The 21435-nt window shown below is 36.5% G+C and overlaps 1 protein-coding gene across 1 annotated transcript in view; it reads right to left on the bottom strand.

Moving 5' to 3' along the window:
* LOC104526462 (aldehyde oxidase) overlaps window positions 1-21435 on the bottom strand; it is a 39201-nt gene that overhangs the window by 177 nt on the left and 17589 nt on the right. Inside the window, exons 15-34 of the mRNA XM_029085435.1 lie at window positions 20545-20707; window positions 19616-19708; window positions 17239-17408; window positions 15787-15913; window positions 15156-15278; window positions 13894-13990; window positions 12884-13008; window positions 11427-11560; window positions 10036-10123; window positions 8975-9061; window positions 8528-8719; window positions 7994-8221; window positions 6847-6942; window positions 6025-6153; window positions 5460-5534; window positions 4579-4631; window positions 3415-3529; window positions 2716-2781; window positions 1943-2131; window positions 270-448 (exon numbers count right to left, since the gene is read on the bottom strand). Of these exons, the coding sequence (XP_028941268.1) occupies window positions 270-448; window positions 1943-2131; window positions 2716-2781; window positions 3415-3529; window positions 4579-4631; window positions 5460-5534; window positions 6025-6153; window positions 6847-6942; window positions 7994-8221; window positions 8528-8719; window positions 8975-9061; window positions 10036-10123; window positions 11427-11560; window positions 12884-13008; window positions 13894-13990; window positions 15156-15278; window positions 15787-15913; window positions 17239-17408; window positions 19616-19708; window positions 20545-20707 (2529 nt within the window). The remainder of the gene's footprint in view (window positions 1-269; window positions 449-1942; window positions 2132-2715; window positions 2782-3414; window positions 3530-4578; window positions 4632-5459; window positions 5535-6024; window positions 6154-6846; window positions 6943-7993; window positions 8222-8527; window positions 8720-8974; window positions 9062-10035; window positions 10124-11426; window positions 11561-12883; window positions 13009-13893; window positions 13991-15155; window positions 15279-15786; window positions 15914-17238; window positions 17409-19615; window positions 19709-20544; window positions 20708-21435) is intronic.

Below are 21435 nucleotides of genomic sequence, written 5' to 3'. Positions count from 1 at the left end.
GGGGATTGTAAAAATTATGTAAATTTCAAAGAAAATAAAAAAGATTATACAAAATCAGAGAAATACCAATAAAATGTTTGAATGGCATTTGTTGGAATAACTGGTGTGAGTGAGACCTGTTACCAGACACTTCAATTATAAGGAGCCATATGATACTGCTGTATACAAAGCATGACCAATTGGAGGCTTCATAGGCACCCCACGATTCAAGTATGCCAAAAGCAGTATGGACTGCTACCCAGAGATACTGAAACAGACCCTTCCCCCACCTTCCTATTACCATCTCAGTAAAGTCATCTGCGCAGCCTGCCCGTATTTGTTCAGCGGTCAGAGGGCTGTTCAGTGCAAAGGTCTTTTTCAGTCCTCTTTCATTCCTCACACTAGTTACTGCATCTCTCAAAGCGAAGAACACAGAGCATCCCAAGAAAAGTCCTGCCTCACCTATCCCCTGAAAAAGGAAAATAAAAAAAGTCAAATAAGTGGAGGTTTTGAGCAAATGAGAGGAGTACAAGCCATATCAATATTAACTGGAAAGCTTAAAAGTCAGTAACTGAAAAAGTTTTTTGTCCTTCAGCAAGGAAGTTTGGTTTAGATTTAGTGGAAGCAAGCTTAGATCACACCAAGTCTTCTGGTGGTAGCTTCTTCCAGGAAGTTAATACAGTTGATTTAAAATATTGGCTATTGATTTTAGAATCTTTTTGGCTTATTGCTAAACTGAAATTTAGAATAACTGGCAGATACAATTAAACCGATCCAAAACCAGGTACAGATACAACTAAGAAACAAAGCCTGAACTCATGATAATTCCCTGCAGACAAACACCACTGACCTCAGTGAGCTTGACAGCTTCTCACTGGTTCTGACATGAGATTCACCTTTTTTCCTTATCTCAAAGATAGGTCAAATCCACCCTTATTCCATAGTTCTCTCAGTGCTGCGGTATTGAACATTTTAATCTAGACTGGATTGGGATATTGCAATTGAATCTTATTTATCTCCTTGCTAAAATCTGAGAACCAAATGTCTTCCCAAAACATGGTGCACGAAGACAGAATCACACCTTACAATGAATTTTAAGGTTAACAGAAAAGGATAAAAGCTCTGTTTGAAGAGTGATATTAGTATCGGCTCTCTAGATCAGCTCCAAGTCAACTATGTAACTACTTCACCCAGACCATATTTTTTTCAAATACTTTTCTAATTATGTATTACTGAGAAAGCTTTAAATAATTTTTAAAGGACCTATGTGTTCTTTGATAACTTTCACTGTAAAATATGCTTTTTCCTTCTGTCATGCTATTTTATTTTACCGTATTCTAAAAGCATACCTAATACTTGAAACAGCTGGAAATTTGCAGAATTACCTTCATCTTGATTTACCATTACTGCTCACACGCAAGTTGCCAGAATATTTGCTGGTGCAAATTGAAGCAATGATTATACCAACCGAATACTTGAGCCAACCTCTCATACAAATACACACATGCAGTCCTATTTCTTATTGCATAACACACACAAGTAAGCTGCACACTCTTATTGTCATTATTATTTCTCCATCAATTTCTTTGGTATTTTTATTCTAACTCTTCAGTTTATCAGCACATTTTAAAAGTATAGTTGTAAATTCAGCTTGCAGCTTCTGTGTATGGTCTGTTAATGAAACCCTAAAATTATTATGGTTAGGATTGGAAGGGACCTTAAAGATCATCTAGTTCCAACTAGAACCATGAACCAACTTGTCAACCATGAAAGATATGCAGCAGTATCTCACATTATATCTTTTCATATGAGCTTCCCTGATCTGATGTTGTAAATAAAACAATTTTATGGACACTTGTTTGAAATGCTAAAGAAGAAAAAGGGCAAACTTACATATGTTTTATATCAGAGTAATTTCTCTGTCCTGGGATCTAAGAATTAGGTCCTGTGATGGTTTGCTTACCTTGGATGCATAGATGGCATAAGGATTTTGGGAAGATGACAGCAGTGAAACATTAAACTGTTCCGGAATATCACAAACAGCGGGGATCTTATACTGATCGGGACCCCGAGTATAGAGGACTCCTTCTGGAGAGTACTTTAATTCCTCCATTGTGTACAGTCCAATGCCTTGAACAAAAGCACCTTCAATCTTTAAATAAGAAAAGAAATAGTATTTGTGTTTTCATGCTTGGTAAAATGGGTAAAACTTTGGCAAGAACAGATTTGTATCACTAGCTGTTAGAAGACAATTTTCTTTCCTGTTTACCTAATGGGATTCTTCAATGATTTGGGGCTACCATGATGGGAAAAGCTTTCACACTCCTCTAATACCAGGCAAAGACAAATTGTTTCATGATGAAGTGATAAGATCTGTGGACCAGCCTGCAATGAATTAAAGTGTTTCCCTGCTATCAAGTGGGGAAGGCAGGTCAAACAACAGGAGAATTTGGAGACTGGTGGTCACAAACAGGATTTAAGTCCAGGAGATAGTAGACATATGTACACACAGAAAGTAAAATAGGAGTAAAATTCAAGTTTCATTGACATCTACAAAGCTCTGGCACTGACTCAAATGAGGCAAGTCTGCAAGTAAAGGATCTTCTAATATGATGTATGTTTTATAATATTTTCTAGTAAGAAATCAACATCTTCTAAATTAATGAGGTAATTTTAACTTCAGATAAGGCTATCGGTGTAATAGAAATAAGACAGCAGGAAATTCTTGGCACATACTTGTCCTATATCCACAGCTGGATTTATGCTGCATCCAATGTCCATAACAATGTCTGTTCTGAGGTTCTGTCAATAAAATTCAAGTGCATATTATTGAAAGTGATGCATGGAGTGGAGGTACTAGAACATAATGCGGGTTAGAGTTGGTATTCAGTGGAATAATACATGCTAAGATAGAGACCCCTCTGTATACACAATTTCAAAGTAATTTCCAATAGCCCATTACGAGCAAAATGGGCTTGTCTCACCTTTAACAGAAGTTTAGCCAGGGACAGCCCTGCCAGATGTTTCCTGTTGCACGAGGAAATCCCCACATAAATAAGTACAGATAGAGGGTATATGATCAGCAGTCTATGACATTTAGCTGTCTAGATGGTCAAAAGCTTGGCAATAGAATATTTAGCTCTGCTGTAATTTGTTTGCTGGCAAACAGGAAGAGAACAAGCAAAGAACATGTCAGATGTCTGCCATAGCCCAAAAGGTGAACCCATATGACATCAATACAGATGTGCCAAAAGCTAGTTAATGCCGCACAGCTTTCATTCTGCTCCACCTGTAATTTGCATTTACACTGTTGATATATTTAGTACAATGTGAAGTCAGGTGACTTATTAATGCAAAACCTAAGTTGTTGGAGCATCCAGTGATACAAATTTCATTCACATTATTTACATAACTTCCATGACACTCAGTTATTACCTTGTGATCTCCTGTTAGACAGTTAATTTCAACCTCTGAACAAGCAGCTCCATAAAGAAAATACGTGAAGGGCTGACCTTCCCCTTTCTCCCAATCCATGTTTTCATTGTAACCTCTGATGGATGAAACAAAGGCCACAAGAAGAAAGTTAGTGAATGTTTGCATCATAACAAAGCAGACTAGCACATGAAAGTTTGAAACTGCTTCAAGGGAAATTTTAAATAACCGGTCAGAACTCCAACAGTTAAGTTCCATGAAATTCTAGTAGTTTCGGTTTGAAGGAGCTGATATTTATATAAAATTTAGCAGACAAGCAAGCTATTTCAGTTCAGGAGAGTCTATGACCAGCATAATCCTAGAAATACACCAATAAATCCACAGTAATCAAGTACAGAATACAAATTTAAGGTAATGGTTGCTGAGGTAATAGCACATAAAGGAATTCAGAAAAAGGGAAGCAAAACTGGTCATGACCTATGAAAAAATAATTTACAAGGGATAAATTAAAGAGCTAAAATTACAGAAACTGCCTACAGAATGAGTGAGAGAGTTAAAGCAGGAATATTGAAATAAAGGTGTAATTATTTAGAAGGGAGTGTGACTAACTGAGGAGACCATAGTAGTCAGGACTGATGTGGTAAATTCAACAGGACAGTGAAATGCAGTATCTTCCAGCCATGTGGGGTATGTGACCAAGGCATATTTTCTGACCATATATGACTGAAATGTTTTTGTTGAGCATATTTAACAGCCCACAAAACAATTACAGTATAATTCAGAGTACTGGAGCATACATTGAAAAAGGGATACACAAAATCCACATATTCAGTTTCTCACATAAACTATATCCCCCTTTGCACACCTACTGTTATGGGCAGCAGTCACTTTCTTGATGCTTTCTGGTTTGCTGATGTCTGAATCATGGAGCAAAGATGGGACTAAATACTCTTTTGATACTTTCTAGAGGGTCCCAACAGGGTTATGCATAAATTAGCACTTAAACTTTATACTCCAACCTCCCTCCATATATCAAAGAATTACATAAGACATAAGTTGAGACAAAGAAAGAACTTCTGGACAGGATCTTCTATTCATGTCATTGGTGATCTTCAGAAATCAGTCCTGGTCTAACCTATGCATTTCTAAGGAATAAAAATATATTACCTAAAGTAGCCAGTAGCTGAAAGACTCACACTCTGTTCAAAAGCTTCTTTAATCTGTAAAATATAGCAGTGTTTGTGGTAAACCAAGGAAGGAGTCAGGAAAGAACAGAGCATACATATATTTCCTTAATTTACATATATTTACTTATTTACATATATTTGTTTAAAACCAAACTGTAACAAATTGTAAAGAAAGGAAGACCAGCTGAGTTAAGCATGTTTAGCTGCACATGGTGCTTAATACTGTAGAAATAAACCCCCTTTTCAACGAGCAATCCTATAATTCTATTCCAGCTTCAAGTTGGCACTAGACAGAGGGCCATTTCTATAAACAGCTTTAGCACTACTTCTGTACTACTCTACTGCAAATGTAATTAATATTATAACTAATTACATATTAGAGCAATGGAAGCAAGGATTCCTGCTACCTTTTTTCCAGTTCTGTAATATAGTGCATATGGGAGACAGATGGAAGGAAGATGTTGAGAAGACTTCTCTTTATTAATTTGGTAAAAATAAAGAACAGTCATGCAGGAAAACTGACACTGTACACATACCCTGACAGTCTTTTGGCAACAGCTTTTCTGATGGTAAGCTGGGCTGGGTTATGTTATTGCACAAGCTGATATTTTCTGCATATTAAAAACTTCTGTGCCTCCAAACGTGACTTTGCAGATAGCTTCCCCTCCTTTCCAACTAGATATGATCTGGGGATTATTTCCCACATATCTAAACCAAGCACCTACATTCCATCTTTCTGTGAAATAACCCATTTCTGCAGTTTTTAACTTCAGGACTATTAGACTGAGCAGACTGATAGACAATACATATAGCACAGTTTCTGCAAGCACACAAACACATTTAGTAGAATTCACATCTTACCCAATCATTCCAGGTCCCTTTTGGGTTCTTGTTGATGATAGGCTGCAGGCGTTTCATAAGAGTTTGGCAAGCATCCTGGTGAGAAGTCAGGAGAATATAACACAAAATTAACACATTACTTTTGGTACTATTCAAGATCCGTTCTAGTTAGTACTTAATTATATATACTTTACTGTCATATTGGTTTGGAAAAATATGGTAGGCAGTCTCATTTTAACTGCATAGGCACAAACCTCATAAAGGGTTAAGTTACAAGGGCTGGAATCTGCATGAATCAGTAGATTTAGAACAGGAAGAAGATACAAGATTTGTATGGGACTAGTTAGTTTGTTAGATGAAACAAGGATTTAGTCAAACATAAGCCTTTTGGGGAAAGCTTAGATCATATTCTGAAAATTCATAAGCACCACTACTGAGAAACTGTCAACAAGTCATGTTTTTTCTTGGCAATCTCCTGTGGTATTCTCAAACCTGATTTCTGTGGGATCATTAATGCTTAAAGTTTGTCAGGCATTAAATACCACAAGGGATAGGGTGTTTTGTTAAACTAAATACTACTCTTTACCTTCACAGCCATGCCATTGACATCTGTCCCTGCAGATCCTGCTGAGGCACATGCATTAGGAACAGTTGTTGTGCTCGTTTCACAGAAGTGAACACATGACATGGGAATGTTCAACTCTCGACTAGCAATCTGTTTCAGGAAAACCACCATATTATTCTCTGTTTTACAAATATTCTAAACACTCCAACAGTTCCCTGGTACTTGCTAGAAGTCAGCGATACCATGTAACATAAAATTTTAGCAAGTTCTCTTCCAACCTCCAGCTGAAATCATTCTCCCTCATTTGTCAGTTCAAAGAAATAGAAGCGCAATGTTTTAGCTGTACTCAAACTCTGGAGTCAAACATTTGGTTCCTAATTTTGCTGCCCATAACCTGTATGATTTAAGGAAAATTATACAGGCCCAGATCCCAAGCTTTCATTGACTTGATAAGTATCTTTACAGATCTGTCTCTCAATTAGGCATTAAACAAATATGATAATAATAATATCCACTGGATTGTATACTAATCTGAATACTGACTGTCTTTTTTTACCATGGGTTTTATAAGATCAGCTCCAAAACCATCTTGTTTCTAATAAGCTTCTTCACAAACCATTGGAAGAATAAAAACCAAACAGTCTGTTTTTTCTTCCTTCTGTCTTTATGACTCTTAATGAAGGCATCTTTGCTTTCTAACTCTATTAATGCAAAGAAGCAGTGGCTATGCTGATAAAGAAGCTGTCCTACTGGTACCCTAATGAACCAAGAAGAAAACTTTCACACTGTTTATCTGCATGATAGGTAAAGCACAAGGTAATATTTGTTTGAATCATTTGTTACCTGGATCATTTTTGTATGAATACCCTGCCCCATTTCAATTCCACCATGTGTCAGAAGCACAGATCCATCAGTATAAATATGAACCAGAGCAGCAGCCTAAAAAAGGAGAACAAAATCAAGATCAGACTAGTGAGAAATATGTTGTCTATGGTGATTAATTGATGAATCAAAAAAGACAGACACAGTTTTGAAGTGTATTTCAATTTATCTGTTTAATGCTTTTGAATAGAAGGCAAAATTTGGAATGCTAGTCCCTGCTCTTTGTCTACAATGAGCTTTAAAAAAAGGTTTTTTTCTGTTGCTAGATTCTAAATAAAATCTACACCTGGCACCAGTATCTAAATGGTTCCAAAATAAGCTGGAGGACCTCCCTCACTAGTGGCTGTACATGCAAATTGCTTCAAGTTCCATTTTCTCTCCCATTGATGTCTGAGAGCCTTTGGACACAGGTTTTATAACTGCATGGGTTGGGCAGGCTGTCAGCATTACATAGAGCAGAAAGGTTCTGAATGATATTTTCCTCCTGGACTCAATCGTAAGTAGCACTGTAGACTACAAAGACCCTGTGACTTTAGTCTTGAACAGAGACAGACACTTTGATACGATACAAGCCAATTCATCTTCAATTGATAAAATGCTGTATATTCCAGAAGCACTAGACATCTGTGTTAAACAAAATACAAAGACCAAAAATATTACTGTCCTCCTTTTCTTCCTTAAACTTAGTCTTTGATGACATCAAAGGGTTTAAGTCTTTAAGAACAGCATCCCATAGTACCCCCTTGATTAGAAAGAGTAAGCTCAGAGCTATTTCTAGAATGGATAACTTATCCAATGAACACTTTGCCATCAGTCTTCAAAAATTTTTCATAAAAGTGTTCAACTCATCTATACCAATACCACATCACAAGAGATGGGGCTAGCCTTTAAGCAGGCAGGGTCCAAGCTGCCTGGGTTCTGAAAACCAAACAACTTTGATCTCAACTTGAAGAGAACTAGAAGCCAGCATAGCCTTCAGGGAACAGCCATTAAGAGAATGATAGTTTTGCAGAAACTGAAAAATAACACATTTCGTATCCTAAGGTAGAATGACTGTAATCTTCTACAGATAAAAAGCTTAGCTCACTTATTCTTTAAAGAAACTAACCTGAGAAAGATAACGTGTGCCTAGTCCAAATGGAAACTTCATTGGTACAATGGCAATCCCTTTTTTCTTCCAGTAATTTTGTTTGTTAAATTCATTGACAGCTGCTTTCCTATCGTAGTATGCAGATTTCTCCATACATTCATTCCAACACCGTATTAAGTTTTGTGGATCAAGCTTTTGCTTGAAGTGTGTCTGCTCATTCTCCTTATACATATTTATTTCCCTAATCTGAAATAATAAAATTAACAGCTATCACACAATTCTGTTAAAAGCAGACTGACCATTTGGTGAGGACTACTAGACAAGAAGAAGATTACCTTATGTTTTTTAAACAATTACCAGTTTGGTTCAGTTTGTAAGAGCATGCTATTCATTCAATAACCAGACATTGATTAAAAACACCATACGAATTTTAGCACAAATTATGTTCGACTTAGAAAAGATTTGTTCAAAGAGTTGAGCTAATCTAAAGGGGTTTAACTTTCCAACTGCATAGACTTAATTTCAGGAAAGAAGATCCCTTCATTTCATCACCTTTTCTGGTGAGAAACCGGTTTTATCTGCAACTCCTGTTATCCAAGTTTCTGTCACCAGTGCTGACTGGGGAAAGCCAAAACCACGGAACGCTGTGTTTGATGGCAAGTTTGTTTTGCAAGCATAAGCCCAGCATCTCAAGTTGGGAATCTTGTATGCATTGTCCATTTTTAATAAGGATACCTCTGCTACCTGAGTAGGGGACAAAAAGGTGTATTTAAGTGTCAGAACAGTGCTTCTTTGAAAATCACACTTAAATCTTCCTCGTCTCATATAAAGACCTTAATTTGAGACAAATCTCCTAGGTGTAGATTTTCCAACAACCCACAGACCCTACATCAAAAGACTATATGATTAACAGTACATGTGCAAAGGAATTTGGCCTTCCTAATTTCCAGCTAATGATTCCTCCATGTTACAAGATTTGTCAGTTTATAAAATCCTTACCAGGACAGATTCATCAGGCGTGCATCCTCCATTAATGTAATATTTGACATCCACAGCTCTGATCCTACCATCATTCATGAAGCCAACCTAGAAGCAAAACCAACCTATTTAGATTTTGGCATTCATTATTTTTTTCAGTGCTTGTATATTTTGAAAATTAATGTAACCCACACAGTTAGGGCAATACTGCACTATTAATTTCTGGGCAGTGTTCACTGAAACTATAGAAGGGCAAGAGAGAAAGAATGTTCTGTTGGCTTTCCCACTTGGCATCTGTGATCTGTATAGGTACAGCATGTAACAAGCAACATCAGCCCATTGGGAAAGGAAGTGGGGAAGCCCAGTGGCTTCCTGTGTATTGCCGGAGATGGCTGATAAGCGTGTCATCTAGGAATGTTCACTGTAGACAAAGTCAAATCCCACTCTGACTGTAAGAATAGTGTCTGGCAGATGGAGTATGACATTTTTTTTTCTAAATGAATAAATGCTATCTTTACCTCACATCTCTTTTTTTTACCTGTTGCCACTAATAGTTCCTGAATGCTCAACATGAGATACAGCTCATTTTCAACTTAAGGGAAGCATCTTATAAAACCTCTCTTACTTTACCTATGTAGAAATGGAAAGGAAGGCAGAAATTGTCCTATTAAATAGTTATGACTGATGACAGTGCATGAGCAGGGAACAGATTAATTTCCTCTATAGGGTGACTTTTCCTGTATCACATCGTTTCTGTGAAAAACTAGCTGCTCTTTTGTGTGAACCTAACTATATGGATGGTTTAAAGAAGTTTGAGCTAGTTGGGCCTTCCATTCCCAGAAAGAAAGATAGGAAGAGCTATAAAAGGAAAAGGACACAAAGGGACTAGAAAAAAGAGGCAGAAGCAGAGAAAGGACTGTGCAGCAACTTTATCTCTTGGTTTCCTGGCTAGTAGTTTTGCTTTAAAATTGAATTGATAATACTCATTTTCATTAATAGAACAAATATTAACCAGTAACACTGAAATACTTATTCACAGAATATGGGCAGCTATTTTTTCACTGAATTCTTGCAGCACTCACTTTATATTTACCAATAAAAGGGTGTCGGCCACCAGTGATTAACATATCATCCCCTCGGCTCAGAATAAGACGGACAGCTCTGCTGGTTCTAAATCAACGAAAAAAAAAATTCAGTCAAAATAAGAGATGTTATTAACAAGATGGCTATTCATCATCTATCCAGATCTAGTCATGCATATAAATACACATTTAGATTAAACTTAACTTTAATAAGCTTAAATATATGCTTAAAGCTATGTCCAGAGTTCATTTTTTTTTCAGTTACAATTGTGTCAGAATTTTCATTTTATCTCTTGAAAGCCAACAAGATAATTCAGTGCAAACTTTTGAAGAAATTGTTATTTCAATGTTAAAGACTGAACTGTGTTAGGTGAGCTAACAACAGTTAGCATTCAACCTTAACCAAGAAATAGTAACCTCTTAGCTGTTCAGGATCATACTGAAATAGGGTGCCTTGGAATAAAAGTGAAACATGGATTATAATAAAAATATGAAAATTAGTCTACAAATGCCTATACCATTTAAAATAGTTACTTTTGAAAAAAAGGACATAAGATGTAAAATAAAGTCCTAACAATAAAAAAGATTGTTTAAAGTATAAAAAAGGATTTTTAGCATGGCCTGGTTAATCCAAAACACAGATAACATGGCCAAAAATAATCATGAGCCGTTTGTACAACAGTGCCAGCAATAACAAGAGAAATGAATTGAGCTAACTACTCAGATTACAAAATCATTTTGGCTACGACAGGACGTAGCCTGATGTGCATTCTGAAGCAAATCAGTTATGCTTATAAAAGAGATTGCTATATTGTAATTTGGCAATAAAAATTTGGCAATATTGTCTTGCCAAATTTGGCAGGTGGGGGATGTAGCTTTATGTGTTAAGGTCCCTAAAATTATTCCAGTAGTATTATCCAAAACATAATACCTAACAGATTTAAGCTAATTTTGTCTGAAAGATGTTGGGAACAGAACTAGAACTACTTGTTCTTAAAAGCAGTTCCACTCTAGAACTCTTCTGTCTGCATCCTGCTGTGCCAGTGAAGTTCACATCTGGATGGTTAATCTCATGTTTTGAATGCACATGCAAAGCCTCAGTAGTTAGGGGTCAGTTCTTTTGAAATGCTCAATCATATCAAGAATATTTCTAGCTTATACTAATGCCAATTTCTTCAAGTTCCATTAATTTAGTTGATGCTAGAGCTGCTTAGCATAAGCAGTCTAACAAAACAAAACAAAGAAATGCAGTCTTAACAAAATGTGAATAGTCAGGATTTTACAGCTTTTTGGCTAGCAACTTTGGGAAAGGAAAAAGCATTTTAGCCAAAATGCAAAATCTGTTCATTCCATTTTCTCTTCATATCCCAATATACACATACGGCACTTACTTGTTTGCTGCCACTGCAGCAACTGATGCCAGTAAGCCAGCTTTTAGGAGTTTTCCACCAAAAGCTCCACCAACTCGTTTAACATGGCACATGATCCTGTTGGCTGGAACGCCTAAACTTGCAGCTACCATTTCCTGTAAAACCAGTTTTAATCTTTTATGCCAACTCAAACAAAGCTTACACGTCATGTTCTGAAATAAAAATGTTTGCTAGAAAAGGGTTCCATAGATGTAAGTAGGTTTTTTCTTTTTTATTCATTTGGGTTTTTAAAAATCAGATTAAAACAGTTTTTCCTTGACCCTAGGTTAAAAAGCAAGAAAAACATAACAACAAACACTCAGCAGTGTTCACATTTAAAATCTCTACCATGGGGACTGAAAATGGCCTTGGACAGGAATGACGAATAATACCCTTGGATTTCATTATCTAAACAGCAAGAAGTTTCAGCTATAAGAAAAGGGGATTAGAATACAGTTTTTATTATTTCTATTACTAAGATCATAAATTTGATTTTAATTTTTAATTAAAATAAAATTATTTTTTAAAGTAATCTAAAGTCTTGCTAGAGTCAGGAATATTCTTGCTTCAAATCATTTTCTGAAACACAAAATTCTTCATGATTCTTGGTTATTCGCAATACAATACTAATGGAAATGATAAAAGGAGCTGAACTGGGCTTTGAACACAAAATGTTAGTGTCGAGTCTGAAATATTATCAGTTTCATGCACTCTAGCTATTGCTATGTAGACCATACATTATGTCAGTGTTCGCTCTATCATTTACCATTATGAAAATGATCAGAGGGCTGGAGCACCTCTCCTATGAAGAAAGGCTGAGAGAGTTGGAGTTGTTCAGCCTGGAGAAGAGAAGGCTCCAGGGAGATCTTATTGTAGCCTTTCAATGTATAAAGAGGGCTTTAGTGTTCCAGGTCAGGTTGGACAGGGCTTTGAGAAACTTGATCTAGTGACAGATAACCCTGCTCACTGCAGAGGGGTTGCATTAGATGATCTTTAAAGGTTCATTCAAACCCAAACCATTCTATGATTATGATTTTGGCATGGAGCAGCAGTCTCACCTGTATCTATTAGAACTGATCAAACCCTTAGCAGACTCTGACTCTGCAGGGTGCTGATTGCTTCTCACCTCAATTAAAAGATAATATGGATAGAGGAGCCTCAGCACTCCACGGGGAGTTTTTCATGCCTACAATAGTGGGACATGAGGTACTTTGTTCAAAGGGAAATAAGAGACTTTTACTTCTTACTTATCCTCGTGGTGTAGTGGTCAGTGTTTATCAGGATACAGTGGTACTACAAAGCAGCTGTTGTTGGATGATTGTGATGTGCAACCTCATGTTCTTAGTGCTTCTAAACTGTTAAGATGGATTTGTAAACCAAACTTAAAAAGCTCTATTGTCACAGGCTTGATCACTTTCTCTGAGAATGCTCTGTAATACCTGAATAAATGCTGGATGCTGTGTTGACACATACACATCCATTTCTTTATCCTCTCCTTTTGGAACAGCAAGCACACTCTGAGTCTCCATGTAAAAGTGTTCCTGTCCTCCAATGTGAATCTCCCCTGATCCAAAGAGAAAAATACAAGTGTTAATGAGGGAAAAGGACAGAAGAAATGAACCAGGAAAGAACTAACTACCCATCATTATCTTAATTTTTGTAATTAGTGTAAAATCTTATGATGCTTCTTGTATGAAGAAGCAACACCTAAAATAAAAACACAGGTGAAACTCCTTGCAGGATTAAATTGGTCTTGTTCCAGTGGCATCTAAAGAACTTGATTAATAGTGGAACAATACTGCCTACAAGTATCGAAAATATTAAATACAACATAAATATATTAAATAAAGCATGGACATAATTGACGAGGTCAAGAAGGCCACCAAGATGGGTAGGGTACTGGGCCACAGGATGTATCAGAAGAGGCTGAGAGTACTGCACTTATTCATTCATAAGAAGAAAAGGGTTAAAGGGAGATCTTATTGCTGTCTACAACTACCTAATGGGAGGGTGCAGAGAAGAGTGAGCCAGACTGTTCTCAGAGATGCACAGTGGAAGGATAAGAGGCAATGAACACAAGAAATTCCAGCTTGATATAAGAAAAAAAAAAATTCACCATTAAAGTGGTTAAACATTCAAAACCTGACTGGACATGGCCCTTAGTAACCTGCTCTAACTGCACGTGCTTTAAACAGGAGGGTGGACTAGGTGACTTCCTTCCAACCTAATTATTCTGTGATTCCATTTCAAGGACAGAGGATGCAGAAAGTTTGAATGTAGTAGCAGGACCATAAGACCACTAGGTATAATCACACTTTCTTCCAGGTGACCAAAAGCTTTCTTAGGCCTAATGTCTATATGGAAAAAAGGTAGAACTGGCACTTGAAGAACAGACAGACAAATTCAGATACTGACAACAACTTCTCACCAAATGTATTCTGCAGTTTACCTTCAATTATATTATTAACAGTTTCAAATGCCTGATCAACATTTCCTTGTTCTAATTTTCTTTTTGGTTCAAAGAACGAGTTGTGCTTTATAGCTTCCTGCAGTTGAGAAAAGGAAAAAAGAGTTTTTAAGTATTTTAAAGGTTCTCAGCTTGTTGTGGCATTTTACTCTCAGGAGAAACATCATTCTTTTCAGAGATTTGAAGCACCAGCTATCAAAGTCAATGAACAACTGTATTTCATCACTTTACTGTCATTGTTGATAACTTGTGTATTTAGTTCCAGCAATTCTTTCCTGTGTACCTTGTGTTACTGATGATAGCAGTTTCTGAAGCAAATGCATTCAGTTTATTTAAGCTGTTCTTCCCTCTCGTACATCTAGCAAGTGACCAGGAGAGCACAGAATAAGAATGCAACCGCATCATCCAAAGGATGATGACATTAAGAGGGGAAGAAATGACAAGGACTAAGTAAAAGTAGAAACAATTTATTAAGTATGATTTGTTTTATTTCTAATCAGACTTCATTGGAATTTCTTTTGTATGAATTATTAGTAAAATTTGTCAGTCTTTTTTTTTAAAAGAGTTTACTTCTATTTTTATATGAGAAAGACTGTTCTGTTACACCCCATACATATTATGGAAACAAGCTGTAAAGTGACTACAAGAACTAATGCTGGTTGCCTGCAAATGTGTCCTTAGCTCCTTACTTCCACTCATTATCCAGCATAAGTCCATTTCCCCTGTGACTCCCACATTACATTTTTAAAATGTTCTATATCCCTGACATCTTACCCCTCAAAATCCCCCAACACTTCCTACATTTCCAGCCTAACTTTGTTGGCTTGCTAGCCTGACAACAGATATAAAATGCTACAGATAATCAGGCACTGATCGTTCAGCCAGTGTACACACATTGATTGACCAACTGGTACCTACCAAAGAATTACAAACAACCAGCGTGTTCACTGCCTTTCCCTATCTGGGAACATTAAAAGGGTTCTCCTTTTTTACTCTTATGTTTATTATTATGACACTCGTGGGACCTTGATACCTTTGAGACTGTCTATCGCAAATGGTCAAAATTATCCAAAGGTTGAAAAGTTATTTATAGGGAGACTGACAGACTGGTCAATTGGATGTTTATATTCACCTTGGTTCTTTAGAAAATCAAGTGTAAGTAGCATGTGAAGAGTGTGAACTGCTTCTTCCATTAATTATATTGATAAAACAATAAAAAGCAAGAGAAAATAAATTATTAGAACCTCAATTGTTAAGATTACTGGTTCCAGAACTTCATACTCTATCTTCACTTTTGCAGCTGCTTTTTTGGCATGAACATCTGAATCCGCAACCACAGCACAGACAATCTGACCCACACAAATCACCTGTAAAATACACATCACTTAACAGAATAGTGGATTCAAATTATTCCCATATGTGCTGCTGATATTCTTCTTTTGTGTAACCACTATTCATATTTCCTTTTTAGAATTTTGATCTTTGTATTTTTTAGATCATCCATGAAGCTAACAAATTATTAGAAATATCAGTACAACTGGGGAATCAAGGAAAATACAGTATTAAAAATGGATAAGTGAATTGGGAGCCTAACTTTCAATTAAATATACTCTTCCAACAACTCAGATGGTTTTGTGAGTTTAATCTGTATTTTTTTGATGTATATCTTTTTATCTAGGCAGGATATAATGCACATCAGCTATTTTGAATTTGAAAAGGGAGTGGGAAAAAATTTAACAATTTACCTTGTTACATGCCTAAAGTGACTCCCTGATGTACATGCAATAGAGAAATATAAGTAAAATTTAATTATAAAAATATGAAGAAAAACAGTAAAAATTAAGAAAATCAGTTTATAAAATATTGTAGTTATACCTTGTTTCTTGCAAATATAATCTCTGGCTCATCGGAGTTGTAAAACTCATTTGTAGCTGGTACATCATGAGCTGTTATGATATCGAACACACCAGGTCCTTTTAGAGCCTCTGAGGTATCTATAGATCTGATTGGGATATGGGAAGAGAGAAGTGTAATTAATTACTTTTACGAAGTGCTGCACAAAGGAAGAGAACATAATACAGAGGTATGTTTCTTGCACTGCCAGGATCTGTTCATAGGTTCAGACATGCCTTTTCCTTCTATCTCTGACATGCAAAGAAGTGCAGGACAAAGGCAATTTAAAACTCTACTAACCTGCTTCATTTCTAGGAAATACTCTAGATGCAACAGGGAAATCATGGGGCCATTACTGCAGGAATGGCATTGATTTCATAAAAATCACTGCACAATTATGATGCTGCAATTGCAACTTTCTAAGATCTCACAGCCTACACAGATATCAAACTGATGCAAATAAGCATCTACAAACAGAGAGTTCATACAGATAATTATAATAGAAATGGCAAGACCAGTATAAATGGAGAATGAATGGGAATGTATGGGTGTAGAAGGATCAGAAAGAACAGCAGAAGGTCTACAAGAATGGTATGTTTTGATAGCACCAAGTTTAGCAGGTCATCAAGATCCCAGCACATCTACAGGCATCTGCTCTGGACATACAGATCAGAAAAAAAAGGAGAGTGAATAAATCCTCCTGACTCAGAGAGATGAGGGTGGTGTCAGCTCCCTGATGGTACCAAAAAAGAGCACATCTAAACCCAGCATACTATCACTAACCTAATAATAAGCCAGGAAATAGGACAAGGTCTCTATAGCTAGTAGCCCCAGTCCTCCCCCTCACCAGACCACCTGGGTAAATGTCTTGGTGCCTGAATGCTGGCAGACAGCTCAGTTATGTGCATTTTGGTGCCTGAATGTTGAACTGTTAGAATAGGTGTATTGTGGCAGTATAAAAACAAAAGTGAAAACAGTTTTCTTTCAAAATAAAAACCTCTTCCCATCTTTCTCTCCTGTAAGGCCTCATATGAGTTTTGCTACCTTGTTGCTGCCATGCTATAACACTATTTCCTACATTTTGAGCATTTTCTTTTTTCATAATAGAGTTGAGAATTCAAGCCTATGTTGGTAATGCTGAGTTTTGGTGTCTGCTTGCACTGCACAGCTCAGCACTTTGTGGAGATACCTAGGCTAGCTCCAGGCTGGCTCATGGACCAGAAACAGTTCAGTTTCATTAGTACAGTAATATGGAGTGAGACACTTAAACCTAAACAGAGCCTTCTACTAGAGCAACAATATTGTTTTCAGCACCTAAGCCAGTGTTGGTACCAGGTGTGCTGTTCTGTATACATAGAACTCATCAGTCTGCTCCAGAAATCTCAGACAGCAATTCATAACAACACTTTCTTCAGATACACTCTGAACACTTACACAATCTTAGCATGAGCTCTGGAACTAGTGACGACAGCCAGGAAGAGCTCCCCATCCACAGAAGGAAGGTCATCAATGTAAACTGCTTCACCAGTGGCATGCATAATTCCAGACTGGTGCATAATAGGCAGTCCCACAGGATCCTGGGGAGACTGACTTGGCTTTATGTCCTGTACAGTCAAAAATACACCCCCCACTCCCAAACAGTTAAAAAATAATAGTAATGTTATGGTTATAGCAATCAGAAAATCAGATGAAGAACAACTGTTCATATTATCACCTTCTGGTTCAATATTGAAAACAGCTGTGGATGCTGGACCTGACTGCTGCTCCTGGGCATTTCTTTGATTTCTTCTCTTAATGAGCCTTCTGAGAGCCTCGCACAGGTTCGTCTACTTGGATTTTTTTTTTCCTTGTTTACATCAAAGTGATACAAACAGCACTTCTTTTAAGAAGGACAGTTTCCTCCCTTACTAATTGGTGTAATGAGGCTCTGATATTTTCTGAATTATCCTCACAAGATTCTGCTCTGTATTTTATCAGTGTCTGGTGTTGTATTTTGAGCTATTTGCAGTGATTCCTAGGATTTGTCTTCCTTGCTGAAATATTGCAACTGATAGGTGTAAAACAGTAAGAAAATGTTTTTTAAATATTTTCTTCTCAATTTTATTTCCTTGCACTTGTGTATGAATTTAGTGCCTTATTAACCTTATTTTACTAAGTCTTTACTGAAAGTTAATTCAGTACTGCCAATTAATTCTGCCACACCAACTAACTGTTGACAACTTCTGGAACAATTTTCCAGTTTCTGGGTCAGTGTTCACACTAACTTTTTCCTTTTCTATATTTAGAACTAGTTAATTGCCCACAAAATCTTTTTTCTTCCATAGCTTCCAGCGCAAAAGTATTCTGGCTACACATTTCTACCTCTTGCACTTTCTGGCACACTTTCTGCTACTAGCCCAAGACCAAGAACAGACATTTTTCACTTAACTGCCTAAAGTTCCTCAAATGGCTGTCAGTCAAACTTTCCCAACTTTTCCACTAACAGAATGGCCAGGCATTTACTTTAAAGGATATGTATTCTTTTCCCCCCCTTAATTTTAAAAGCTTGATAATGTTCAGATGAAGAACTCCAGACAAAAGATAGGAACTTGCAAAAGTTAGATAGAAATTCAAAGTGAAAAAACAGGTTTTCTAGGTTTCTAAATAAATTCTGTTGCTCAGAGCCAACTGATCTGACTAACAAATTGTTTCCATTTGTATTGTTTAGTCACTTTCTTGCAGCTGGGGAATAAACTGCTGAAAGTCATAAAGAACTAGTTCCTTTGATCCTGGCCCCTTTTACGTATCTGTAGTGTCTTTTTTTTTTTGGCGATAACTCTGAAGGAAGCTGAAGATAATGACTTGAACAAATTTAAACAATTTAAAGCTAAAATGTTATTCTAAAGACTATCTGAAAATTAAAATATATGTTTACCTAGATTTCATTTGAATTTTCTTTAGGTTTTAAAAAACTTTAATTTTTTACTTGTGTATCAAGGGTATAAAAATATCAAAAATCCTTGCAGGAGATCCCACCATGATGTAGTCACAAGTGTGATCTCAGAAAACCCTAAAGGTGTTCTTTGCTGCCCTCTGTTGCTGACTTCTCCTTGAATAGTCTCGTTGATTTCATAAAATAGCCATCACAAACTCCATCTTGATTCCTAAATCACAGAATGGTCTGGGTTGGAAGGGACCTTAAAGATCATCTAGTTCCAACCCCCCTGCCATCAGCAGGGACACCTTCCACTAGATCAGGTTGCTCAAAGCCTCATCCAACCTGGCCTTGAACACTTCCAGGGAGGGGGCACCAACAACTTCCTTGGGCAACCTGTTCCAGTGTCTGACCACCCTCACAGTGAAGAATTTCTTCCTAATATCTAATCTAAACCTACCCTTTTCCAGTTTAAAGCCATTAAATCTACACTAAGACCTAAAAGCGCTCTGAGATCTTAAGAAAAAGTGTATCTTGAGACAAGAATACTACAGTGATAGCTATAGACTTGGGCTTTTCAATCTTTTTTATTTTCTTCTAATTTTTCCAATTGAGTTGCACACTGCAATATAGCAATTTTAAGCAGTCTGACAATGGAGTTTATTCAGCATATTTATCTTTTGAGAACTGTTTAGAAGTGAGTACACATGTATGAATCTATTTTTACAGAAAAAGTTTTTCTAATTGAGATACAGTTAAAATCAACCACTAAGAGCCTGTTACCTTCAATCCTTTGGAAAACTGGTGCCTGAGCTTTGCAATAAGGATCATGCTTAAACTGTTACTTTTTACCAAGTCTTATAAAGCACAGAACTATCTCAGAATCAAATCACTTGCCTGGTATATTTGGATACTCCGAGGCATTTTGGTATGGAAATCTTGTAGGACACTCCTATATTCCATAGGTATACCAGGACAGTGGCAAGGATTCTGAAAAGGAAGTTAAATACTACCAAAACTCACATTTGAACATTCCAGCTAAAAAAGCTAACAACCAAAGTCACCAAATACAAACTTTATACAGGAAATTCCTTCAAGACTCTCAGAAGCTAGAAAAGCTCTAAAATAACAATTTTAAAACAATGCAGAGTTTGAGATTTCACTAAATAATATTTAAAAATATATTGGATTCAACAAATACGCTTATTTTAAAGTAAGGACCATAAAGCAGGGATAGTCAGAACAGCTGATTATCAAATCTGACACAGAATCACTCCTGGTCATAGTAAATTGCCTAGCAATGGTAATTCAGAGGAACGAGCTCAAGATAACTCAGAAGAAAAAGGCAAAAAGGGTATTTTTCCTCATAAGAAGAGATTTAACTAATAAGTAAATTACACCTAGAATGTATTAGGAAGTCAAATTTTAGAATCCTTCTCTCCCAGTCATACAAGAAGGAGAGTTGGTTTAACAAGGTTTTCCACAGTCTATTTCTATTCAATCAATTTATGTTTTGAACTACAGACAGATGGAGTAAGACCCCACATACGTTTTCTTTAGGCCTGGGACCTCAATACTGATATATTGTTGCATTAACATCGCTCATTTTTTTTTAAAGCCTAATGTCCAAGGTAAAGATATCTGAGCATCTAAAAGTTAAGTGGACATCCCTCCATCAACCTCTTTGGGAGTTAAGCACTTATTTTCTTCTATAGATCTGAACCCTAAAGACAATATTTAGCACATGGTACAAATTGCAAACATCAACAGATAGGAAAAATACTTTAATTTGTTTGCAAAAAAGCAGACATGGAGAACTAATTTACCATTGTCTTCAATGATTGCAATACTTCCAGGAAAAATCTGTAGAAGAAACTAACTATCAAAGTTTTCTTGTAGTCTACTTTTTCACCACTGGCTGAGCCTGGAAAAGCAATTTCTTTAAGAACGAGTCTGCAGGCTTCGTCCAACATTTGTTCATTCCAGTGTCTGTCAGGAAGAATAAAAGATACAGTCAGACCAGAACTCAAAAAAATAAATACAAACTGCAGTAATACATCTGTGCCATGGACCACAGCCATAATCCTGCTCATAATGAAGCCAAAATATTGATTTTAATGATGGCCTGCAATTTTGAAAACAGTGTAGGTCAATGTTACTCACAGAACTAAGGTCCCCTAAGTCAATGGAATTGAGTGTTATGACAGCCTTTTTAAAATAAATAAATTAATAAATAAAACCTTTTACAGTTTTAAAGCTGATTTAACAGTCTTACAGATTATCACTATTCTGCAGATACTGTCCTATATTTAAAGAAAAGTGGATTAACAATATTGATGCAAACTGTAGATGCTTTCAAGGGATCTGATTAGTGCTGGATAGTCGTTACATTTTCTGGAAAGGTTATCTCCTTGAAATATCTCAACACACAGAGCTAATTCTCCATAGTTACACAACCCTAGATATCAAAATATAAATCTGTTAGAATAAATTTAATCCTGTAAAGCAGCAGAGAATAATGAGTACTTCAACTAGTGAAACAGTTGCACATCAAATGGTAAAACAGTCCAGTGGAACTCTGTTTAGATAAATGGTTTTATACTGCTTGAATTATTTGCATTTTTTTCCTCCAGACTTTGGAAAGATGCTGCAAAGTGGGAGGGAATGTCAGGGATTAACTTCAGAGATTATTAGCATCTTGTAGATTAAGAGATATT

The sequence above is a fragment of the Antrostomus carolinensis genome, unplaced genomic scaffold (genome assembly GCF_000700745.2).
Source record: "Antrostomus carolinensis isolate BGI_N321 unplaced genomic scaffold, ASM70074v2 scaffold18526, whole genome shotgun sequence".
Classification (NCBI taxonomy): Eukaryota; Metazoa; Chordata; class Aves; order Caprimulgiformes; family Caprimulgidae; genus Antrostomus; species Antrostomus carolinensis.
This window is presented reverse-complemented; position numbering and strand designations above follow the sequence as displayed.